We start from the raw sequence: 22,842 nt of genomic DNA on the forward strand, positions 1-22,842 counted from the left end.
TGATAGCTTAATAGAATAACAAGCAAGATGTATTTCCATTCATTCATAGTACTTTCAAAATGTAATATATAGAAGATCCAACACCTTACACTTTAGAATCACCTCTGATCATAGTTCATTTCTTTTGCCTAAAAAATATGCCCTGTAGAAATCCTTCAATATATTAAAGAATAAATTCATTTAAATATTTTTAAACTGTAATATCAGCCCATCCACCACTTTGAAGGCCAATGACCTTATGTTTACACTTTAATCCTTTACCACTGATAATTTGCAAAACTCAGGCAGACAGCAAATACTCTACAACTCTAATCAACAAGGAGTGAACTATGTCCATTGAAAAGTATACTCTGAGCAAATGAATTACAGAAAGTCTACACACACACAAAAATGACCTTCAAGAACTAGCCTATCTCTGAGAGAAGGAGAAATGCTGAGTCTGTCATTTGTGTATTAACTGGAGATTTCATGGGCAGAGAATCAACAAACGAGTCTCATCATTCTGTAATGCAAGTGACAGTTTACAGCTCTAAAAGCGGCAATGATTAATATAAGAATCATTCACTTAAATATGACAGTGATCTAATTTTGGGAAATACTAAAAATATATTTTATTGTTATATCCCACATATTCTGCTGAGCCCATTTATAACATACCAGTGGAGAGACATTTGTAAGAAACAATATGGTGAAATAAAACTAGGGATTATAATGTCAGTTTTCTACAGTACTTGGGAAAATTACTTTACCTCTTCCAATGTGAAAAAGTCCCTTAGAAATTGCAATCAGTGTCATATTACACACAAACTCGAAAACGATTTCAGGGGCAGTGCTTAGAATAGTGCTAGGTTCATAGCAGACACCTGCATATAAATGTTAAAACAGGTCAGCCACTGGGTCAGTCACTAAACTTGGGGTGAGTTACTTTTCAGTGTCTCAGTTTACACTACAAATGCAGAAGATGGTATTTACTATGTATAATTCATAAGTTTTTCTGATATCTAGCACTAATTGTTTTTCAAAATGAATTAGGGCTCATTGTTAAATAATCCTCATTTATCATTCAAAAAATAGCATCATAGTAGGTAGCATTTCTCTAAAGATCCTTAACTTCTATTTTAATATAACATAAAAATGCCTTTGATGAATACAAAAATACAATTAAGTAGAAGAACAAGTTCTAGTATTTGATACTACAGTAAGAAGTTAAAGTGAATAATTTATATTCCAAAACACCTAGAAGAGAAAAATTGTAATATTGCCAACACAAAGAAAAGATAAATGTTTGGGGTGTTAGATATCCCAATTATCCTGATATGATGATTATACATTGTACACACATATCAAAATATTACATGTACCTGAAAAATATGGACAACTAAGACATATTAATGAAAAAAAAGTCAATAAAAACCCTCAGGATTACCTTATTTTATAGGATTCCAAAAATCTTTGGGGTTGACACTGCCATCACTGTCATCTGGATAGTTACAAAAACACACAAACTGAAGCCAACCCAACCTCACAAAGTAAAATAAATATTAATAACTATATGATGGGGTAACATTTCTTGATCTAATACATTCTCTTTTTTTCTTGAGAAAATGTTAATTTTTGTCATCAACCTGTTGACAGTGTGTGCTACATGCTTTGGAGAAGGGAGGTAAAGCATGAAAAGCATGAACAAAGGTTTGTTTTTTTTTTTTTAATGTTAGTTTCTAAAACCTAAGCTCCTAGAGAAACTGAAAGCATTCTTGACATAAGCAGAATGTTTGGGAGAAATATTTGAGAAAGAGAAAAGGATCTGAGAAGATGCTAGAAATAACCTATCAGGATGGGGAGAAAAAACAGATGTGGAGGAAAGTAGTAAGAATATGATCTCTGAAAAACTAACTCAGGATAGACTAAAGATTGAAATGTAAGACCTCTACCTATTAGAATCCTAGAAGAAAACCTAGGAAACACCAATCAGCACATCAGCCTTAGGAAAGAATTTGTGACAAAGTCTTCAAAAGCAATTGCAAAAAAAATAAAAATTGACAAATGGGACCTAATTAAACTAAAGAGCTTCTGCTCAGCAAAAGAAACTGTCAACGGAGTAACACAATGTACAGAATGGGACAAAATACTTGCAAACTATGCATCCAACAAAAGTCTAATATCCAAAATCAAGAAGGAACTTAATTTGACAAGCAAAAAAGCCGGGTGTGGTGGTTCATGTCTGTAATCCCAGCACTTTGGGAGGCTGAGGCATGAGGATCATCTGAGGTCAGGAGTTCGAGACCAGCCTGACCAACATGGAGAAACCCCATCTCTACTAAAAATACAAAAATTAGCTAGGCATGGTGGTGGGCGCCTGTAATCCCAGCTGCTCAGGAGGCTGAGGCAGGAGAATTGCTTGAACCCGGGAGGCGGAGGTTTGCAGGGAGCCAAAATCATGCCACTGCACTCCAGCCTGGGCAACAGAGTGAGATTCCATCTCTAAATAAATAAATAAATCCAGCAAAAAACAAGTAACCCTTTTAAAAAGCAGGCAAAACATATGAACAGACACTTCTCAAAAGAAAACAAACAAGCAGCCAACAAACATATGAAAAACTGTTCAACATCACTAATCATCAGAAAAATGTAACTCAAAACCACAATAAGACACCGTCTCACACCTGTCAAAATGGCTACTAAGAAAATGTCAGAAATTACAGACGCTGGTGAGGCTGCAGAGTAAATGGAACACCTACACTGTTGGTGCGAATGTACATTAGTTCAACCACTTTGGAAAGCGATTGGAGATTTCTCAGAGAACTAACAGTAGAACTACCAGTCAACCCAGAAATCTCATTATTGGATATATATCCAAAGGAAAATAAATCATTCTACCAAAAAGACACATGCACTTGTATGTTCATTGCAGCTGTGTTCACAATAGCAAAGACATGGAAGCAACCTAGGTGCCTATTAATGGTAGGTTGGATACAGAAAATGTAGAACACCATGAAATACTCTGCAGCCATAAAAAATGAGATCACATCTTTTGCAAAAACATGGATGGAGCTGGAGGCCAGATGCTATTATCCTTAGCGAACTTATGCAGGAACAAAAAACCAATAGTGCATGTTCTCACTTATAAGAGGGAGCTAAATGATAAAAACACATGAACACATAGAGGAGAATAATACACGCTGGGAGCTATTGGAGGGTGGAGGTTGGAAGCAACAAGAGGATAAGGAAAAATAACTAATGTGTACTAAGCTTACTACCTGTATGATAAAATAATCTGTATGACAAATCCCCATGACACAAGTTTACCTATATAAAAAACCTGTGCATATACCAAAATAAAAGTTAAATAAAAAGAAAAAATATTTTTTAAAAAAGAAATAGAAAATATGATACTTATACACTATGGAAAACTACACAGCCATAAAAAATGATAAAATTATGCATGTCCTTTGAAGCAACATGAACACAGCTGGAGGCCATTATCCTAAGAGAATTAATGCAGAAACAGAAAATCAAATACCATACATTCTCACTGAGAAGCACATTGGGTACTTGTGGACATAAAAATGGCAACAATGACACTGGGGATAAAGAAAGAGGGGAGGAAAAGAAGGGAAAGGGGTGAAAACTAACTATTGGGTACTATGCTCACAACCTAAGTGACAAGATCATTCATATCCCACACCTCAGGCAATGTACCCATGTAACAAACCTGCACATACACCGCATGAATCTAAACTAAAAGTTGACATTATTTTAAAAACAATAATGGTGGTTGAAGAGAAGGGGCTTGCTTGAAAGACTCTTTCTGGAATAGCATAGGAAAGGCAAGGAAAAACAATAGTATCCTCTGAGAGAAAAAGAGAGTCCTTTCTAGGAAAGCCCTCAGGAAAGGTGCAAGACAAGACCCCACAAAGAAAATGACCATGTCTCATGTCTTAAACTGTCCCAACCTTAGGCAAATTCACAAAAATCAGGAGAAGTAACCAAATGATTCAACATCCTTAAGCTAGGTATAAAAGGATAAAAGGAATAGAGAGTTTGAACAGCAGTAAAGCGACTGCCCAACAAGATGGAGGGACACCTCTGGGGTGAACTGCATAGACAGAGAATAGAGAACCAGATGGGCAATGACTCACATCTCAGCAGAGAACTGTATAGACAAACAACCAAGGGACCAATGAGCCCTCACCCAATGTCTTGGCATTAGATGAATCAACTCAAGGAAAGCAAGGGGACACCAAACTGTTGACAGTGAATATTTCTCCACTTTACGCAGGTTCAAAATGGAAATGAATTTGACTTACAAAAGTTTAAGGAAAGTTTTCAGGATCAAAGAAAGAATGTCACCTCAACAATGTTTTTCAACATTGTTGCAAATGTCTGTCTCTGTTTGCAGATGACATAATCATCTGTGCAGAAAATCCAAAAGAATTAGGAAAACAAAAGCAATTATAGCAAGGTTGGAGGATACGAGGTTAATATGCAAAAGTCAATTGTTTTCATATATATCAGCAACGAATAAGTGGAATTTAAAATTAAAAACACAATATTGTTTACAGTAGCACTTCAAAAAATGAAATACTTAGATATAAATCTAACAAAACATGTACAAGATTTATATGAGAACAACCACAAAACTCTGATTGAAGAAATCAAAGAATAACTAAATAAATGAAAAGACATTCCATGTTAATAGATAAGAAAACTCAATATTGTAAAGATGTCAGTTCTTAGGAATCACAATCAAAACTTGATTTATAGAATCAAGTTAGGAATCACAATCAAAATCCCAGCAAATTATTTTGTTGATATTGACAAACTTATTCTAAAGTTTAAATGGACAGACAAAAGACCTACAATAGCCAACTCTGGGTTGGCTGAACAAAATCAGAGATCTGACACTACCTAACTTCAAGACTTAAATATAATTGACAGTAATCAAGACAATGTGGTATTGACAAAAGACTAAGCAAATAGATCAGTGGAACAGAATAGAAAGCCCAAAAAGAGTCACATACATGCAAATACACATGAATGGAATTATGATCAGCTGATATTTGACAAAGGAGCAAAAGTAATGCAATGAGTAAAAGATATTTTCAACAAATGGTGCTGGAACAAGTAGACATTCATATAGAAAAAATGACTAGGTACATGCCTTACACCCTTCATAAAAACTAACTCAAAACACTTTACAGACTTAAATGTAAACACAAAACTATAAACCTCCTATAATATAACATAGGAGAAATTCTAGATGACCTTGGCTTTGGCAACAACTTCTTAGATATGACAACAAAGGTGTAACATAAATTAAGAGATGATAAGCTGGACTTCATTAAAATTAAAATTTTCTGTTCTGCAAAAGACACTATCAAGAGAATGAAATGAAAAAGCCATAGGCTAAGAGAAAATATTTCCAAAAAACAACTGATAAAGGACTGTTATCCAAAACATACAACACTCTTAAAACACAACAATAAGAAAGCAAACAACCTGATTAAAATATGGATCAAAGATTTAACAGATACTTCACCAAACAAGACACACAGATGGCAAACAAGAATATGAAAAGACACTCCGCATAATATGTCATCAGGGAAATACATATTGAAATAACTAGGAGTTACCACTACACACCTACTGGAATGGCCAGAATCCAGAACACTGACACCAAACGTTGCCAAAGATGTGGAGCAACAGGAACTCTCATTCGTTGCTGCTGGACTGCAAAATGTACAGGTACGGCCTGTTTGAAAGACAGTTTGGCAGTTTTTTCCAAAACTAAGCATACTCTTGCCATATGAACCAGCAATCATGCTTTTTGTTATTTACCCAAAGGTGTCGAAAGCTATGTTCACACCAAAATCTACACATGTGTATTTATAGCAGCTTTATTCGTAATTGCCAAATCCTGGAGGCAAGATTGTCCTTATGTAGGTGAATGGATAAACTATAGTTCATCTAGACAATGAAAAATTATTAATAATAATAAAGAAATGAGTTAGCAAATCATAAAAAGACATGGAAGAAACTTAAATGCATAGTACTAAATGTAATGAGCTAGTTTGAAAAGGCTACATATGTGCTGTATAATTCCAACTCTGTGACATTCTAGAAAATGGAGACAGCAAAAAAAAAAAAAATCAGTAGTTGCCAGATGTTAGGAGGGAGGGAGGGATAAAGAGGCAGAGCACAGAGGATTTTTAGGGTAGTGAACCTACTCTGCATGATACTGTAATGGTGATGCATGTCATAAATTTGCCCAAAACATAAAATGCACAATACCAAGAGGGAACCCTAATTAAAGTAAACTACGGACTCTGGGTGATTAGGATGTGTCAATGCAGGTTCATCAATTGTAACAAATGTATCACTCTGGTGGGGAGAGTTGATAATGGAGTAGGGGCTAGGGAATATGGGAAATCCCTGTATCTGCCTCTTAATTTTGCTGTTAACCTACAATGGCTCATTCCTGTAATTCCAGCACTTTGGGAGGCAGAGGCAGGCAGATCACATGACATCAGAAGTTCGAGACCAGCCTGGCCAACATGGTGAAACCCATCTCTATTAAAATACAAAAATTAACCGGGTGTGATAGCACATGCCTGTAATCCCAGATACTCAGGAGGCTGAGGCACGAGATTCACTTGAACCTAGGAGGCAGAGGTTGAGAGCCAAGATTGCACCACTGCACTCCGGCCTAGGCAACAGAGTGAGAACCTGTCTCAAAAAATAAAAAAAAAGTTACATTCTTGCATAACTGCTTTACTTACAAAACATACAGTCACACTTGTGCATGCATCTTTAAAGACAGGTCTTTATCTGTCATCACAGATATGTCATTGAACATAAGAGAGTGACATAAGAGTAAACTCATTGTCTGAGATCAAAAAGAAACTCAGCTGACACCAACAAAGAGCTAACAGATAATAAAACCTTAGGAAAAAATACTTTTATAGACATGCTCTCCCTTAATACAACACAACTGTTACCACGTATCTTTTATATGTGCTTCCCTCAGTACAGTACATTATGATCATAAATTAAAATCAGGAAGCTTGAATTTTACTTGAGTTTTCTTATCCCATTTGTAGCCTTGAGTACACTGAAGATCGTAGATCTCGGTTTAATTTAGTGGGTCTTTATAATCCAAGGTGGCTCAAATAATCTGGATATTTCATGATCGCAGCTGAATTACGGTGACCAACACTGTTAAGCTACATTGAATTTACCTGCCTAATGGGAGACTATTTAAATTCATGTTAGACATGTAACTCAATGTATTGGATCTCAATTTTCTCATGTATAAAATGAAGGGACTAGACCACATGATTTATAAGGTGCTTTCCACAATTTTGATTCCTCTGAAACTATTGTAAAGTATGGATTTTTCCCTCCATCTCTAAAACCTAACCAGTTCCTAAGAGTCAAAACTGGGTAACATAAGGCAAGGAAAATGAGCCTTAGTCCCTGAAAGAAACACCTAAATAGCACTTATGATGGAACAGGCCCGTTTCTAACACTTTACACATATGCATGTATTTAATCGTCACAACCGAGGTAGGTACTATTATTATGCTTATTTAGCAGATGAGGAGCCTGAAGGATCAGGCTAAGTAGTTTAATTTGTTCAAGGGTGCACACCTAGTAAATAATGAATAGGGTCAGGATGCAAACCCAGGCAGTTTGGCTTTAAAATTCATGCTCTTAACCACTCTACTCTGCTGCATGCATAAGATTCACAAAGTCCATGTAGTTTATTCATTATGGACAACTAATTATGTTAGACTCATAGAACTCTTCCAGCTTCCCTACACATTAAACAAGAGCATGGGGCAGGGCTGAACAAACATGTTGTTGTCAAAGATCTATAAACAAATGTGACTCAAGACTCCTGGCATTGCTAATTTAATTGATAATGTCATCAAAAGTAACCTATCTTTGGAAAAAAATAACATTGTAACCCTGAAATTCTGTTCAACATTATAATATTTGCTATTATATCTTGAAAATGGAGGTCCAATGAAGAATTCAGACTTCTTGGCCCGTCTTCTTACTAGAGTCTGAATTTTATTTAAATTTTCATCCTACCTTTTGAAGGCCTTCATTGGATCCAGCTCCCCGCCCTTAATTATAAAACACCTCTTACTCTAGACTGTAGGCTTCTTGTGGTTTGGTACTTTGCCTGTCTTGATTGTCACTGTATCCCAAATGGGTAGAATACTGAGTATACAATAAGTATTTTTTAAATGAGTGAGTAGATATTCAACAAGTGTTTGCTGAATTAATAATATAAAAAAAAACATGGCCAGGTGCGGTGGTTCATGTCTGTAATCCCAGCACTTTGGGAAGCTGAGGCAGGAGGATAACTTAAACTCAGGAGTTCACGACCAGCTGGGATAACATGGCAAGAGCCAGTCAAAAAAAAAAATTACAAAATTAGCTGAGCGTGGTGGTGTGTGTCTGTAGGGCCAGCTACTCAAGAGTTTAAGGCAGGAGGATCACTTGAACCCAGGAGATCAAGGCTGCCATGAGTCATGATCATGCCACTGCACTCCAATCTGGGTGACAGAGCAAGACCCTGTCTCAAGCAATAATAATAATAATAATAATAATAATATAAAATATATAAAATTCATTTTTAGACAGTCAATTTTCTTCTGCTTTGTCTTCCTAAATCAAAATAAATATACTTAATAAAGAGAAATGTTACCCCTATTATTTTATTGGTCATTTTGCTGCCTTCAGAACCAAATTATTAGATCCTCTACATGACAAATCACTACCTGAATTATCTGAAACAAACTGATATTTTATTTAATTTTATTCTGTTCAATATTATCTTTAGTTACAAACATGACTGATTATTATTTCATTTTTTACATTTTAAGTCTTGCTATTTAAACTCACAAACAAAAAATAAATCATTTGTTAGATCATGAGTATTTTTAGCTCAAAATAGGATCCACATAATTTAATTAAACAGGCACGAGTCTTTTATTTCAGGAACTTACAATGATTATAATATTGCTATATGTTAATGCAACAATATTCCTTGTATAATGTCAAATACAATTCTTCTAACAGCACTGGAAGGCAATGAGGAAAGTCCAGAGACAAGAACAAACTTGTCCTAGATTAAAATGCTAGTGAGTGGCAGAGTCAGGACAAAAACCTAATTCTTCTGAGTTGGGAATTACTAGCTGTCTATTATCCTAGTCTTCATTTAAAATATCTAAAATAGATAACCTAGGGAAGAGTAGGAAGATTTACCAACTTCTGCCAAAATAACCAGTAAATATGTATGTTAAATATAGATGTCAAACAAAATATTTTCAGAGCAACATCTACAAAACAAAATTATTTTTATGGCAGGTAAAAGGATGATTAAATCAAGAGATAGTAACAATTGTGGTTTGGTTATATATATTATAAAGTAGAAATGCAGATCTATCTTTTAGAAACCTTAAAAGAAAACTGAGAACGTATCACATTAAAAATGGGAAAGAGGAAATCTGAATAAGCAGTAGGAGGTGCTCATTGAGTAAATGTTCTTGCATATTAAGCACCTGTTACATGAGTTTTGATGAGATTCGACCTCAACCAATTATCTTTGATATGTTTTCATTGAAAGATTAAACTTCTTTAACCAATGCACAAGAGATTTCTTCAATTCAAAGGGAAGTATCTGGTTTATGTAAAAAATTAAGGTCTATTTCTCTTTCAGCAATTAAGAAATTAAACAAGAAAAACCCTAAACTTGAGTTTGGCAATCAAGTCACAAGCCCAATCCTCTTTCTACAGAGACTGTTAAACATCCTATTAGCTGCATTCGACCATCTCACATTGAGTTGAATAAGCTTAATTAAAATTAAACTCCAAAAAGAACAACTTAAAATAATGGAGCATGGGGTAAAAGCAAACATAAAATATAGTCACCTAGTTTTAAGAATCAAGTAACCTGTAGTGGAAATACGTAACTACTTGAACCTTAAGGTAAAAACATAAATGATTAAACTGTGAATAGTAGTACTGAGTCTTACATTAATAAACTTGTACTTCTGCTGAAAGAGAGTCAAGGTTATCACTACTTCTCTAAACAAATTCTAAAGCCCACGCATGGTAACCTTTGAAATTTTAACAGAGCATCCAGACGTGCACTGATTGCTTCAGTTTACATGTCACTGGTCATAGAACTTTGAACCAGCCATTTTTGTTTGGAAAACGTGTATATTTTGTATCTCTTTAAGTTAAACAAACCCTTGGACATACACAAATGCTGTTTAATAGGTGTTGTCCCATGAATGGAAAATTTGACGGGTAAAAAATTGAATGGAATAGTACAGACCAAACCAAATAATCTCTGGACTAAAAAAACCTCATATTTTCTATCTTTTTTCTCACCTACCTTATATATAAAAGACATGTTTTATATCTTTCCATTTTATTCTTAAAAAGAATGATCCTATATGACCTTGAGTCACACCTATTTGAAATTAATGTTAAAATATCTTATTATAATATCATAAATATAATAAAACTTCATTTTTGCTTTATGATATCCTTGATTGAAATGCAGAGGAGTACTTAAACAAATTTCTGGTAGTGTAATTCTGTTTTTCTGTTAAATTTCATTAAAATATCAAAGGCATATTTTTATAATGAAAATGTAACTCCTTAATAAACTAAGGCAAAGAAAGTTTAAATCAGTTAATTAAATAGAATTAATTTCCTATAAACATTGATAATGTTCAGAATATTAATAATATTATTGAGCTATGATCACTACTATTTACCTTGGAATAAAAATCCTAAAGAGAGGCCAGATGCAGTGGCTCCCACCTGTAATCTTAGCATTTTGAGAGGCCAAGGTGGGAGGATCAATTGATCCCAGCAGTTTGAGACAAGCTTGGACATCATAGCAAGACCCCATCTCTACAGAAAATAATAATTTTGAAAATTAGCTGGGTATGATGGTACACACCTGTGGTCCCAGCTACTCAGGAAGTTGAGGCAGGAGGATCACTTGAGCCCAGGAGCCTGAGGCTGCAGTGAGCTATGATTATGCCACTGCATTCCAGCCTGGTGACAGAGTGAGACACCATCTCTAAAGAAAAAAAGAAAAAAAAAAAAAACTTTAAAAAAGGAATACTAAAGAGAAAATAAATAGCACGTTAAACTCTAACAGCATTTAGTTATCTTTTTTTCCTTTAATGAGGGTTTAAACAAAGAATCTGTCTAATCCACAGGTACAGTACACACAGTTATCTGATGCTGACATCCATTTGACAACTACTTTCTTTTTCAATTCATTCCACATTATTACTATCCCCATCACTGCTCTGAAACTGAAACTTTTCAAGTCACCATATTCAATCCCAATAGGGGATTGAATTTGCTACATGTTCCATGCATATGAAAGGACACATTTGATGGTATTTGATTAGCCTCTTTTATGTTGATCTGAACAAAATTCCATTATTCTAGTTCCTTATCTTCTTGAACCAACCGTTCACTTTCTTATTTGCTGACAACTCTTATTTTTAGCTTTTACCCAAAGGCTGCTTTGTCTCCTGTTGACTCAGTCAAGAAATCATTTAGTTGGTTGAATTGGTGTTGATTTGGTTGATATAGTAGTACTGTTTAAATGAAGAAAATTGCCAAAAGTTTAAATTTATTGAGCTTGATGTCAGTTTGTCTTTAATGATTACTATCAGTCAATATACAACATCAATAGGCAAATAAAGTTAATTATACCCATATTTTTAAAAAGTCATTTAGTTTTTTTCTTTTGGTCTATTTTCTCTCCTCTTTTTCTCATTTCTGTTTTACTGTGGTAATGTATTAATGGATACACGTAATTCAAACAAGCAATTCTGTACGTTACTCCCAGAATATCTTCCTATAATATTATATGCATTCATCACCCACATTCCACTCAAAAATTCATAATGGTTCTCCATTGCATATAAAATAAAATCCAAACTCTAATAAAGTTCTGGACCCTGTGCTCAATACAGAAAGGGAAGCAGCCTAGAAATGAGAGTCTTTCGTAATCTGAATCACTCGATCAACTTGCATGACAGGCTCTTTTAAGGAAGTGAAAAGTCAGCAGATTGGTGGAATACAAGGTTCCAAAAGGAGACGATTATACATAATTGATGTTTAATAAGTGCTCAGTAATGAACAGAAGAGTCAGGTTTTGCTTACGGCAAGGAGACATATAAAATAGATAAGAAATAGGCTTGGGATGAGAAGAGTGAGGATTCAATCATGCTAATGGGAAAAGGGAATAGATACGATGACATGAGGAATGTAGAGATGGCATGAGTTAGATGAGATAAAAGAAGTAATATCCATAAAGACTGGGTGAAGAGTAGTATGATACAAAAGAAGTAAATGATAGGAAAGAAAGCCAATTTACTGAAGGCAGGAAGGCAAAGGCAGATAAATAGACATGAACATTAAAACATATATATATTTAACAAGAATAATTAAAATTTTTTTTTTCTGTTTTGATTCCTTGTATATGATCTTCTCCCTATTCAATCCTTTGGGGAGGAATAAAATTGGTATAGCAGAAATGCAAAGAGAAAGAAATGTTAATATTCATCTAACATTATCAAATTTTCAAGTGACACAATAATCTTGATAAATTTTTGCTGAAAGGTTTTACTCCGTAATCTTGTTCATCTACATATCAAAGCATAATTTAAATGGTCTCAACCTAAAGTGTCTTTTTTTTTTTTTTTTTTTTTTTTACAGACCTTATAAATCAGATAGAACTCTGAATGAGAATGAGGCCATTCAGTTCTTTCCAGGAATAAAATGGGAGAGCCTTTCCTGAGGAAGAATAGAAGAAGCAAAAGAGAAAATCAAAAGGAATGACAATAGAATGAATACATTGCTAATGTCACTCTGAGATCTATTATCCCCAAACAGATAAATAAGATGTAAGATGGAAAATCAGATAGGTTGAGGAGAAAACCAAAAACAGCTTTGTACTGCTCCCCATTTGGAACTCTTAGGAAGACTCCCTCACAAAGTACCCATCATCAGTATTATGCAGTGGCCCCTGTGGAGCAGAAACAAACAATTGCATGGTAATGAGAGAGTTCTTTTAGGATCTATAGCATCGTGTCTTGAAAATTTATAATCACATCTTACTGAATGAACGAGAGGCCTGTGCACTAAACTCATATGCCAGCTTATGGGTCTGAAGTGGGGGTAGGATAACCCTATTTGGTAAATTCATCTGCTAGTATATCTGAGTATAACCAAGTATGGTCCTCATAGAATGTTATATTAGATACAGAAGGTTGAATTTTTGCATGTTTAACCACACAAGATTTGAGATATCCACACAGGATAGTATGCTGTATGGATAGTACACTATAGAATCCTATGGAATAATAAAATTAAATTCAAGAATACTGGAAAAAAGACAAGAAAGTACTCCACAGCAGTAAAACTTAGAACTTTACATACTTGGCAGATTGGAGAAGCTAAATGCTAATCACTTCTCTTTAGGTAAGCTCCAAATCAAAAAATAAAAGAAGTCCTACAGAGTCACTCTCATTTTGACCCTCATACTGTGCTTCTTGGACTGCCTTCTGACAAGAACATAGTGTTCTGGACAGGTCTCAGGCACAGCGGCCCAACCTATGAGGAGGTAATAGTCTCTTTGGCAACAGTTTAATCACTAAGTCCAATGTCACATGGAAAAATCATCTAGAATCGTCACAACGTGTCTTATCCCAGAGAACTCACCCAGGCATGTTTGTCTACTCTGCTCTACTACAAAAGTTTAACAATCTCATCCACAGCTTGTTGACTCTGGCCATGAAATTCTAACCACAGGGAGTAGAGGTCACATATAACCAAGTTTAAGGGCTCATGCCAGCAGCTCCCCCTCACTAAAAAAAAAAAAAAAGAAAGAACTCATCTGAAACAGGCATGCCTTCCTTCGGCCTTTTCCCCTCTTGGTCCCAGTATTTTCATGTACTCTCAACAAAGTTGCCACATTTCCTTTATTTCAAACAGACCTCTGGCATTTACTTCCAGACAAACTACAAAAGTTACTAACTTTCCCTTTTTTAATATGCGTGTTTTCCTCACTTGCATGAAGAGAATTCCTCTCACTGACCTATTTAATTCTAAGTTTGATATTCAGTGGGATTTTAAAATATCTAGCCAGGCAGGCAGGGAGTACCAATGGAAAATAACCAGTATTTATTTGCCATTTTGTACCCACCAGATGAATGTGATCACATATTTGATCCCCCTATTGTTCTAGGGGAGTAGATTTCAATCTTTCCTATGCCTAAAATCATCAGCGGGATAATGAGACATCTCTTAGTATTTTTTTTTTCTTTTTTGTATTCTTACTACATTCCACACTGAGAATTACCTGCTCCTGATTTTAAAATGATCTTTCAATCATCTAAATGTCATTCACAATATATCAATTCAATGTAATACTATGCCCTGTAGGAAAAAAAAAAAAAAAAAAGAGAGAATACTCCTTATAAATTCATGTGAAATAGTCTCTAAGATATATTGTTCAGGAAAAAAAAAAAAGCAAAATACAGAACAGAGTATATAGTACACTACCACTTAGGTAAAAAAGCAAAAAGAAGGCATGTTGGGAAGGACATATAAATATTGACTGGTTCCCAATTTTTTTAAAAAAGGTACCTGGAAGTATGCACAAGAAAATATAATACTGGTTAACTCCTGGAAAGAGAGATGGATGACTATGGAATATATACCTTTCGTTGAATAATACAAATCATGTTAATGTATTATTCATTCAAATATAATTGAAATTAAAACTGAACAAATATTTAAGACATAAAGTAGTTTTTGTGAATCTAAGAACTGGTAAGTTTTATTTTACCATTGTATGAGTCCTAGGAAAGTATGTCTCATATTAGGAAAGATGGTGTCCAAAATCACATATTTTAGATTCCTTCCTATATAATTGACAGGGATGAAAATTTCTGGTCTTCTACTTTTGATAAAAGCTGCTGCTGGCCATGGTCCATACATCAACCAATCTTGAATCACACTGGTTACAGTGACTGAATAGAATAAGAAACTTCAGCATCATCCTTCACAAATTACTTCTATCTTTGCACTTTTAAAATTCAACATTAAATCTCAATCATTGCACATGATATTTTTCATTCTACAAGCACTGAAGAGTGATAGAAATGATGTTAAAGAAATTGAGGAAAAACAAAAGAAAATTTACTGCTTGCACAAGCAACAATTTTTATTCTAGTTGGAAACCAGCCAATGAGCTACATTGATGTACATTTTATTGAACAGTGGCTCTGAGATCATGTGGTTCTCTGAGGCTACATCATATCTTATTCATCGCCATAGCACCCAGTACCTAGAATAGTGTTTTTCAAGGTATGTTCTGCGGAACCTTGGGGTGCTTCAGATATCTGCAAATATTTGATTTGCTCTACTTCTTTAAAAGTATATATAGCTTAAACTCCATGTATGCATACATATATATACACATGTATAAATACGTATGTATGTTCCACCTCAATTATATGTATTATAATACACATATAATAAACATGTGTGTGTATACATACCCAAGTTGGAGACTTCAGAGATAATGAAAACATTAACTTCTATGGCCAAGGAAGCTCAGTTTTTAATAAATCTAGGAAAATATCTATACATACATTTGAATTTCTTGAAAATGTCGGTGCTTAGGAAAGTTGAACGTTATAAAATGTGTTTTTCTAAAATTTTGAACTGAGCATATCCAACTATGTACAATTATATTTAAAATATTTGTTCTAGGTACATAGGGGTTCATTACCTTAATCTCTACAAATATGTACCCTTTTCCTAATAAAAAAATTAAATAATTAAATAAAAGAGTTGTTCTATTCTTCTGCTGTCCCAGGTGGGTAGACAATTTCAAACTGAAACTCACTCAGGTCCCATGCAGCTTCTTAGTGTTGCATCAGGGGATGGAAGTCATTGCTTTGGTTGGTTGTGAGGAAAGGGCAGGTGGTGACTTGTGTCATTCCTACTCTTCCCTCTTCTCCAGACATGAGTAGTTCACCTCCTAGAGGTGGGGAAATTTGCTCCTCAATTATGGATCCAAATCATATTTCCACACCACCCTCTCACCCTCACCCTTTCCAGTAGTAGTATACTGGGTGGGAAAAAAAAATATCCTCAAGTTACAAGTTTAAGAATTTTGTGTAGGCCGGGCGCGGTGGCTCAAGCCTGTAATCCCAGCACTTTGGGAGGCCGAGACGGGTGGATCACGACGTCAGGAGATCGAGACCATCCTGGCTAACACGGTGAAACCCCGTCTCTACTAAAAAATACAAAAAACTAGCCGGGCGAGGTGGCGGGCGCCTGTAGTCCCAGCTACTCGGGAGGCTGAGGCAGGAGAATGGCGTGAACCCGGGAGGCGGAGCTTGCAGTGAGCTGAGATCCGGCCACTGCACTGCAGCCTGGGTGACAGAGCGAGACTCCGTCTCAAAAAAAAAAAAAAAAAAAAAAAGAATTTTGTGAGTCCTAGTTGAGGGATTTGGGGAAAGGGAAGATATAAATTGGTACTCAGAAAAATGCATGTGCCATACTCTAGTAAATGTCAATCAAGTTTTAAGCATATCTGCCTAGGACATGCTTTTATCAAATTATAACAACCATATGTGCCAAGACAAGTGAACTTCCAACAAATAGCACATGAAACCATCATAGTTTTATCACTTACTATATATTTGAATTGTTTCTTGTCTGACATATTTATGATAAATGATATAAATGGGCTGGGTGTGGTGGCTCATGCCTGTAATCCCAGCACTTTGGGAGGCCGAGGTGGGAGGATTTTGAGCCCAGGAGTTTGAGACCAGCCTGGGCAACATGGGGAGACCCCATCTCTACAAAAAAATTAGAAATTATCTGGGCATTATGGTGCATATCTGTAGTCTCAGCTACTTGGGGGGTTGAGGTGGGAGGATGACTTGAGCCCGTGAGACTGAGGCTGCAGTAAGCAGTGATCGTGCCACTGGATGATCTATCATCCAGCCTGGGTGATAGAGCAAGACCCTGTCTCAAAAATAATAATAATAATATAAATGGTTGTTAGATGTTGTTGGTGAGGTAGTTATGAAATAAAATTATCCTACTATTCCTACTAATCATGTTATTCTCAGGTTGCTTTAGTTTTGTTTTGAACTATTGTCATTTTTAATAGAACCATTCCAACTATTTTTCTTGTTGTCTTTCAACCAAAGCCCTTCCAGACATAAACTGAGAAGCAGGCTGAGAAAAGCACTGCAACTGTCATTCATGAATTTCAATCACATGACTTTATTGGTCTTCATGATTAACCATATTATTAATTATTTTAATTTGAATCTATAAAATAAACATATACCAATAGAAAACTGCTTTTATCTGTGTCTCTATTAGGGTCTAAATCTGTAAAATACAATATGTTTACATACTGATGTTAGAAATGTTTTTAAAATAACATCTTAGATCAATAACCAAAGAACAGGTTCAAAATAAGTTTAAAATTTCCTTTTCTAAGTAATGACCACTTTAGCTTTAATGAAATTCACAGAACCATGTAGGTTCTCAAACAAAACAGAGTTTGAGAAATTTATGGTGTGCAAAATAGTCCTGAAAACATCAAGCACTTCTATCTCGCTATAAGGAGGTAAACTAGAGAGTCCTTTTAAAAAAAAAAAACAGATTTCAAAAACTTGGTTTTAATAATCATGTATGGACAGTAAGGACTTTCTTATAATGTAAGAGCTAACTGTGATAATCAAGTCACAATAATAGTCCTATTTATTTTTAGTAACCTTTAATGTTATTCCAAACTTCATAAACATATTTTATCATTTTAAAGTATATGTTATTTATCTATAAATGAGCAAGTATTCACATGTAGTCTTAATAATCTGAGTACTATAAATACAAATTCTCAATACTACATAAATGAAATAACTTTTTCAAGTCGTTTCACAACTTTATTTATTTATTCATTCATTCAACAAATAATACCAGTTGAGTATCCCTTATCTGAAATATTAATACTTGGGACCAGAAGTATTTTAAACTTCAGATTTTTTCAGATTTTGGAATATATGCATATGTATAATGAGAAATCTTGAGAATAGGATCCAAGTCTACACATGAAACTAATTTATGTTTCATATACACCTTATACACATAGCTTGAAGGTAATTTTATGCAATTTTAAAAAATAATTGTGTGATTACACAAAGTTTTGACTGTGACAAATCACATGAGGTCAGGCATGGAATTTTCCACTTGTAGCATCATGTTGGTGGCACTCAAAACTTTTGGAGTACATAAGATTTTGGCTTTTCTGATTAGAGATGCACAACCAGCACTGACTGCCTATTAAGAAAAGACACAAGCTCCTACCTTCATGGAATTTACATTCTAGCATTGTAGACAGACAACATTAATGTAAACAGTTAAGTCAATTATACAATATTTTAGAAGGTGAATAGTACTATGGAAAAAAGTTAGAGCAGGTTAAAGGAGATTAGGAGTGCAGGCAACAGAGACATTGCAATTTTAAATAAGCCATAGATTTCAATGAGAATGCTGTATTTGAGCAGACTTGAAAGAGACAAGGTAGATGCCACATAGATAGTAGGGAAAGAGTGTTCAAGGCAAAGGGAATGAGTGCAAAGGCTCTGCGATAGGAGCATGCCAAATGCATTGGAACAACATTGAGGAAGTCAGTATGTCTGAAACAGGGTGACCAAGGGGGAGTGTAGTAGGAAACAAAGTCAGAGGTAAGGAGACCAGACCATATCATGTCCTATGGATGACTGACAGAATCTCGATTTTTTCCACATGTGAGACAGAAAGCCAAGGTAGGGTCATGAGTAGAAAATGTAGCAAACTCAATACTACTGCATAATAAATACTATTATGTAATAGTGCTGAGATCAGCTTAGTCATGGAGACTCTAACCCAGCAGCGCTATGGAATTAAAGACACACACACAGAAATATAGCATGTGGAGTGGGAAATCAGGGTTCTCAAAGCCTTCAGAGCTGAGAGCCTCGAACAGAGATTTACTCACATATTTTTGACAGCAAGCCAGTGATAAGCATTGTTTCTATAGATTGTAGATTAACTAAAAGTATCTCTTACAGGAAACAAAGGGATGGGCCCAAATGGATGGGCTCTGGCTAGTTATCTGCAGCAGGAGCATGTCCTTAAGGCACAGATCACTCATGCTATTGTTTGTGGTTCAGGAATGCCTTTAAGTGGTTTTCCACCCTGGGTGGGCCAGGTGTTCCTTGCCCTCATTCCGGTAAAACCACAACCTTCAGTGTGGGCATCATGGCCATCATGAACATGTCACAGTGCTGCAGAGATTTTGTTTATGGCCAGTTTTGGGGCCTGTTTACGTCCAGATTTGGGGGCCTGTTTCCAACATATACCCCTTCTTTGTTTTGCAAGGTGATAAAAGCAAAGGCAGCTTTGTCATGGTGAGCTACTTCTCCCAGGAGTCGGGATCTGCATCTGCACTCTTTACAAAGACAAACAACACAGATTAAAAGCACAATCATCATTGAAATCACAGAGCTTCCAAGTGTTCTTATCCATTTTAATGGGTTACTAGCTGCTAATCTGTCTGCAGCTCCTTCAAGTACTCCAGTTCCTAGCATTAAGGTCAGGTGTGCCTGGGATGCTTTAAATATTTGTTCTTTTAATTTTGCACTATCCAAAGACAAGTTTGTAGAATGTCCTTCTAGAGGCTTTTTCATTCTTTCCCAAATATTGATCTTATTAAGACCTATTAATAATTTCCACAAATCCTTATGTTTAGCTCCTACAGCAGGCCATATCACTTGAGGTTGAGGTGCCACTATACTGCCATGGTTCCAGATAATGGGAACTCTTGCCATATTTCTTATCATTTCTACTATCTGACCACTTTGTTCAGACCAGCTGAACATAGTGTAGCCATGGCACACAGACCAAGAGGTGTAATTCAAGCTAAACATCCCCTTAGGGGACCAATTAATAATGATTCCATAGGAATCACTGTGCAGCACCTCTGTCTGTTTTGCAATGCAATTTTCCTAAACAACGACATTCATTTTTTCTGACCAGGTTCAATTTTGTTTACAAATAGGTTTTCGAGGGTGGTATGCCTCAATTACAGGAGTAGATTTATTATGGTAAATACTGAGACTAGAAAGCATATGTAACTGTGTCATAGAGTGATTATATCCAGGCATTATTGCCAGCCAAAATTGATAAATATGCCCAATAAGTATAATTGTTCTCTGTGTCAGCCCTTGTTGAAGGAATACTCATGGCAATGGTGATCACCACTATCATAGCTACCATTAAATTACTCATTGTGACTGGTTGTCCCACTTTCCTCAGGCTTTCTTCCGCCATCTGTGACAGCTTCTTGATCTGTCCCCAAGTGGGTGTCTGTGTTTGACAGGTGTTGCTCGTGACAGCTGGGGTCCTCCTCAGTGTCAGTCTCGACATGGCTGCGACCGGGGGGTCTTCAGTATCCTTCAGGAATCTCTTACTCAGCATCTGGCTTATGATAAGGTTTCAGGTGTCTTGATGGTATCCAAACAGGCTGCTGATTTGGTCCTGGAGAAACACAAGCATAACCTCTAACCAAAGATATTTTTACCTATTTCCAGATTTTTGTTATCAGAGCTCTCCACCAAACCAGTTGTTCTGCTTCTGTCTTTGCACACATTTATATAAATAGTAAGACTATTTATAAAAGCGTGCTGTATTTGTGCCTTTGTGAGAGGGACAATAATTTTTTCAGAATCATATCCATGTAATTTAACAATCCGAGTTATCCCATTACCTATCATAGTAGCAATTTGATCCAAATAAGGAGTTAGAGTCTGTGAATTAGTATGTAGAAGAAAAAGCTGCTCTACAAGATCTTGCTCTTGAACAATAACACAAGTAGGTGAATGCTGAGTTGGAAAAATTAGCAAATCTAGAGTCTTCTCTGTATCTATTCTGTTTATTTGAGCTTTATGGACTTGCTTTTCAATCAGCTGTAACTCTGCCTCAGCTTCTTTTGTTAATTGCCAAGGGCTAATGAGACTAGGATCTCCTCTAAGGATAGAAAATAGATTACTCCTGGCATAGGTAGGAATGCCTAGAGCAGGTCATATCCAATTAATGTCCCCTAGTAATTTTTAAAAGTCATTTAATGTTTTCAATTGATCCCAGTGTATGGTTGCTTTCTGTGGCACAATGGTAATGTCATTTACTAAGGTCCCAAAGTAGTATTAAAGAGTAGTATTCTGAATTTTGTCTGAAGCTATTATTAAACCAGCATGAGAAATCAAATTTTGCAAGTGATCATAACATTGGAGTAACAGTTTTCAAATGGGGGCAACACAAACTATATCATCCATATAAGTAATGTAACACTGTGAAATTTTTTTACAAGTAGGTTCAATTGCTTGCCCTACATAAGTCTGGCAAATTGTTGGACTGTTTAACATGCCTTGTGGCAATACTTTTCAATGAAAACGCTTAGCAGGCTGCAGGTTGTTTACTGCAGGAATTATAAATGCAAACCATGCACAGTCTTGCTCAATTAAGGGGATAGTAAAGAAACAGTCTTTCAAATCTATTAAAGGCCAATTTTTTGGAATCACAGCAAGAGAAGGCAATCCTGGCTATAATGCTCCCATAGGTTGTATAACCGAATTAATGACTCTAAGATCTGTCAACATTCTCCATTTACCTTATTTTTTCTTCATTACGAAAACTAGAGAATTCCAAAGGGAAAATGTTGGAGCTATGTGTCCGTTTTCTAATTGTTCAGTAAGTAATTCCTCTAAAGCCTCTAGTTTCTGTTTACTTAACTACCATTGCTCTATCCAAATTGGCTTATCTGTTAACCATTTTAAAGGTATAGGTTCTGGAGGCTTAACAATGGCTGCCATCAAAAATGATATCCTAAATCTTGGCAGGAACTATGTCTTTCCTCTTCCAGTGGTTCCTTCAAACCCTGCAAATTTTATCCCAGTCCCATACCAGGGACATAACCCATTTCATGCAATATATGTTGACTTTGAGGGCTACATAATTGTTCTGGAATTAGAACTTGTGCTCCCCATTGTAATAAATCTCTTCCCCATAAATTTACAGGTACAGAAGTTACAATTGGTTGAATAGTCCCAGGTTGTCTATCAGGCCCTCCACAATGCAAAATACAACTACTTTGACATACTCCAGGGGCTTTACCAACTCCAACTATGTTAAATTTAGTGGGTTGAATTGGCCACATGGACGGCCAGTACTGTAGAGAAATGATTGAAATGTCCGCTCCTGTGTCTACCAAACCTTTAAATTTCTTTCCCTGAATAGTTATTTCACAGGTAGGATGTTTATCAGTAATTTGATTCACCCAATAAGCTGCTTTGCCTTGTTTATTTGTGCTTCCAAATCCTCCTGTTCATTTAATTTCACTTTTCCCCATTTCCACATATGGCACAATCAGGAGCTGTGCTATATGCTCTACTGGCTCTCCTTTCCAGGGAACAGAAGTGGATACAACAATTTGAATTTCCCCACTGTAATCTGAATCAATGACTCCTGTTTGTACTTGCACCCTTTTAAATTTAAATTAGACCTTCCTAGAAGTAATCCTATTGTCCCCGCTGGAAGGGTCCACAGACTCCTGTTGGGACCTTTTGCGGGGGTTCCCCATGCCGAAGGCTCACAGGTTTTGTGCAGCACAAATCTACTGTGGCACTACTGGCTGTGGCGGGGGACATCTGTCTTGTT

The 22,842-nt window shown here is 35.8% G+C and overlaps 1 protein-coding gene across 5 annotated transcripts in view; it reads right to left on the reverse strand.

Annotated features, from left to right (window-relative positions):
• Nucleotides 1–22,842, reverse strand: part of LOC114678160 (uncharacterized) — a 150,420-nt gene that overhangs the window by 13,153 nt on the left and 114,425 nt on the right. For 2 of the 5 annotated variants that reach the window (XR_013417910.1, XR_013417911.1), the window contains exon 4: nucleotides 19,458–20,667. Coding sequence is in view for 1 of the 5 variants with exons in the window: in XM_078003493.1 (XP_077859619.1) it covers nucleotides 20,597–20,667 (71 nt within the window). In the remaining 4 variants the exon portion in view is untranslated. Of the gene's footprint in view, nucleotides 1–10,990; nucleotides 11,114–12,773; nucleotides 12,850–14,905; nucleotides 15,090–15,970; nucleotides 16,106–17,431; nucleotides 20,668–22,842 lie in introns of those variants that run through there. The other 3 variants (XR_013417908.1, XM_078003493.1, XR_013417906.1) reach the window with 2 other exon arrangements.

Source organism: Macaca mulatta, chromosome 5 (assembly GCF_049350105.2).
Source record: "Macaca mulatta isolate MMU2019108-1 chromosome 5, T2T-MMU8v2.0, whole genome shotgun sequence".
NCBI lineage: Eukaryota > Metazoa > Chordata > Mammalia > Primates > Cercopithecidae > Macaca > Macaca mulatta.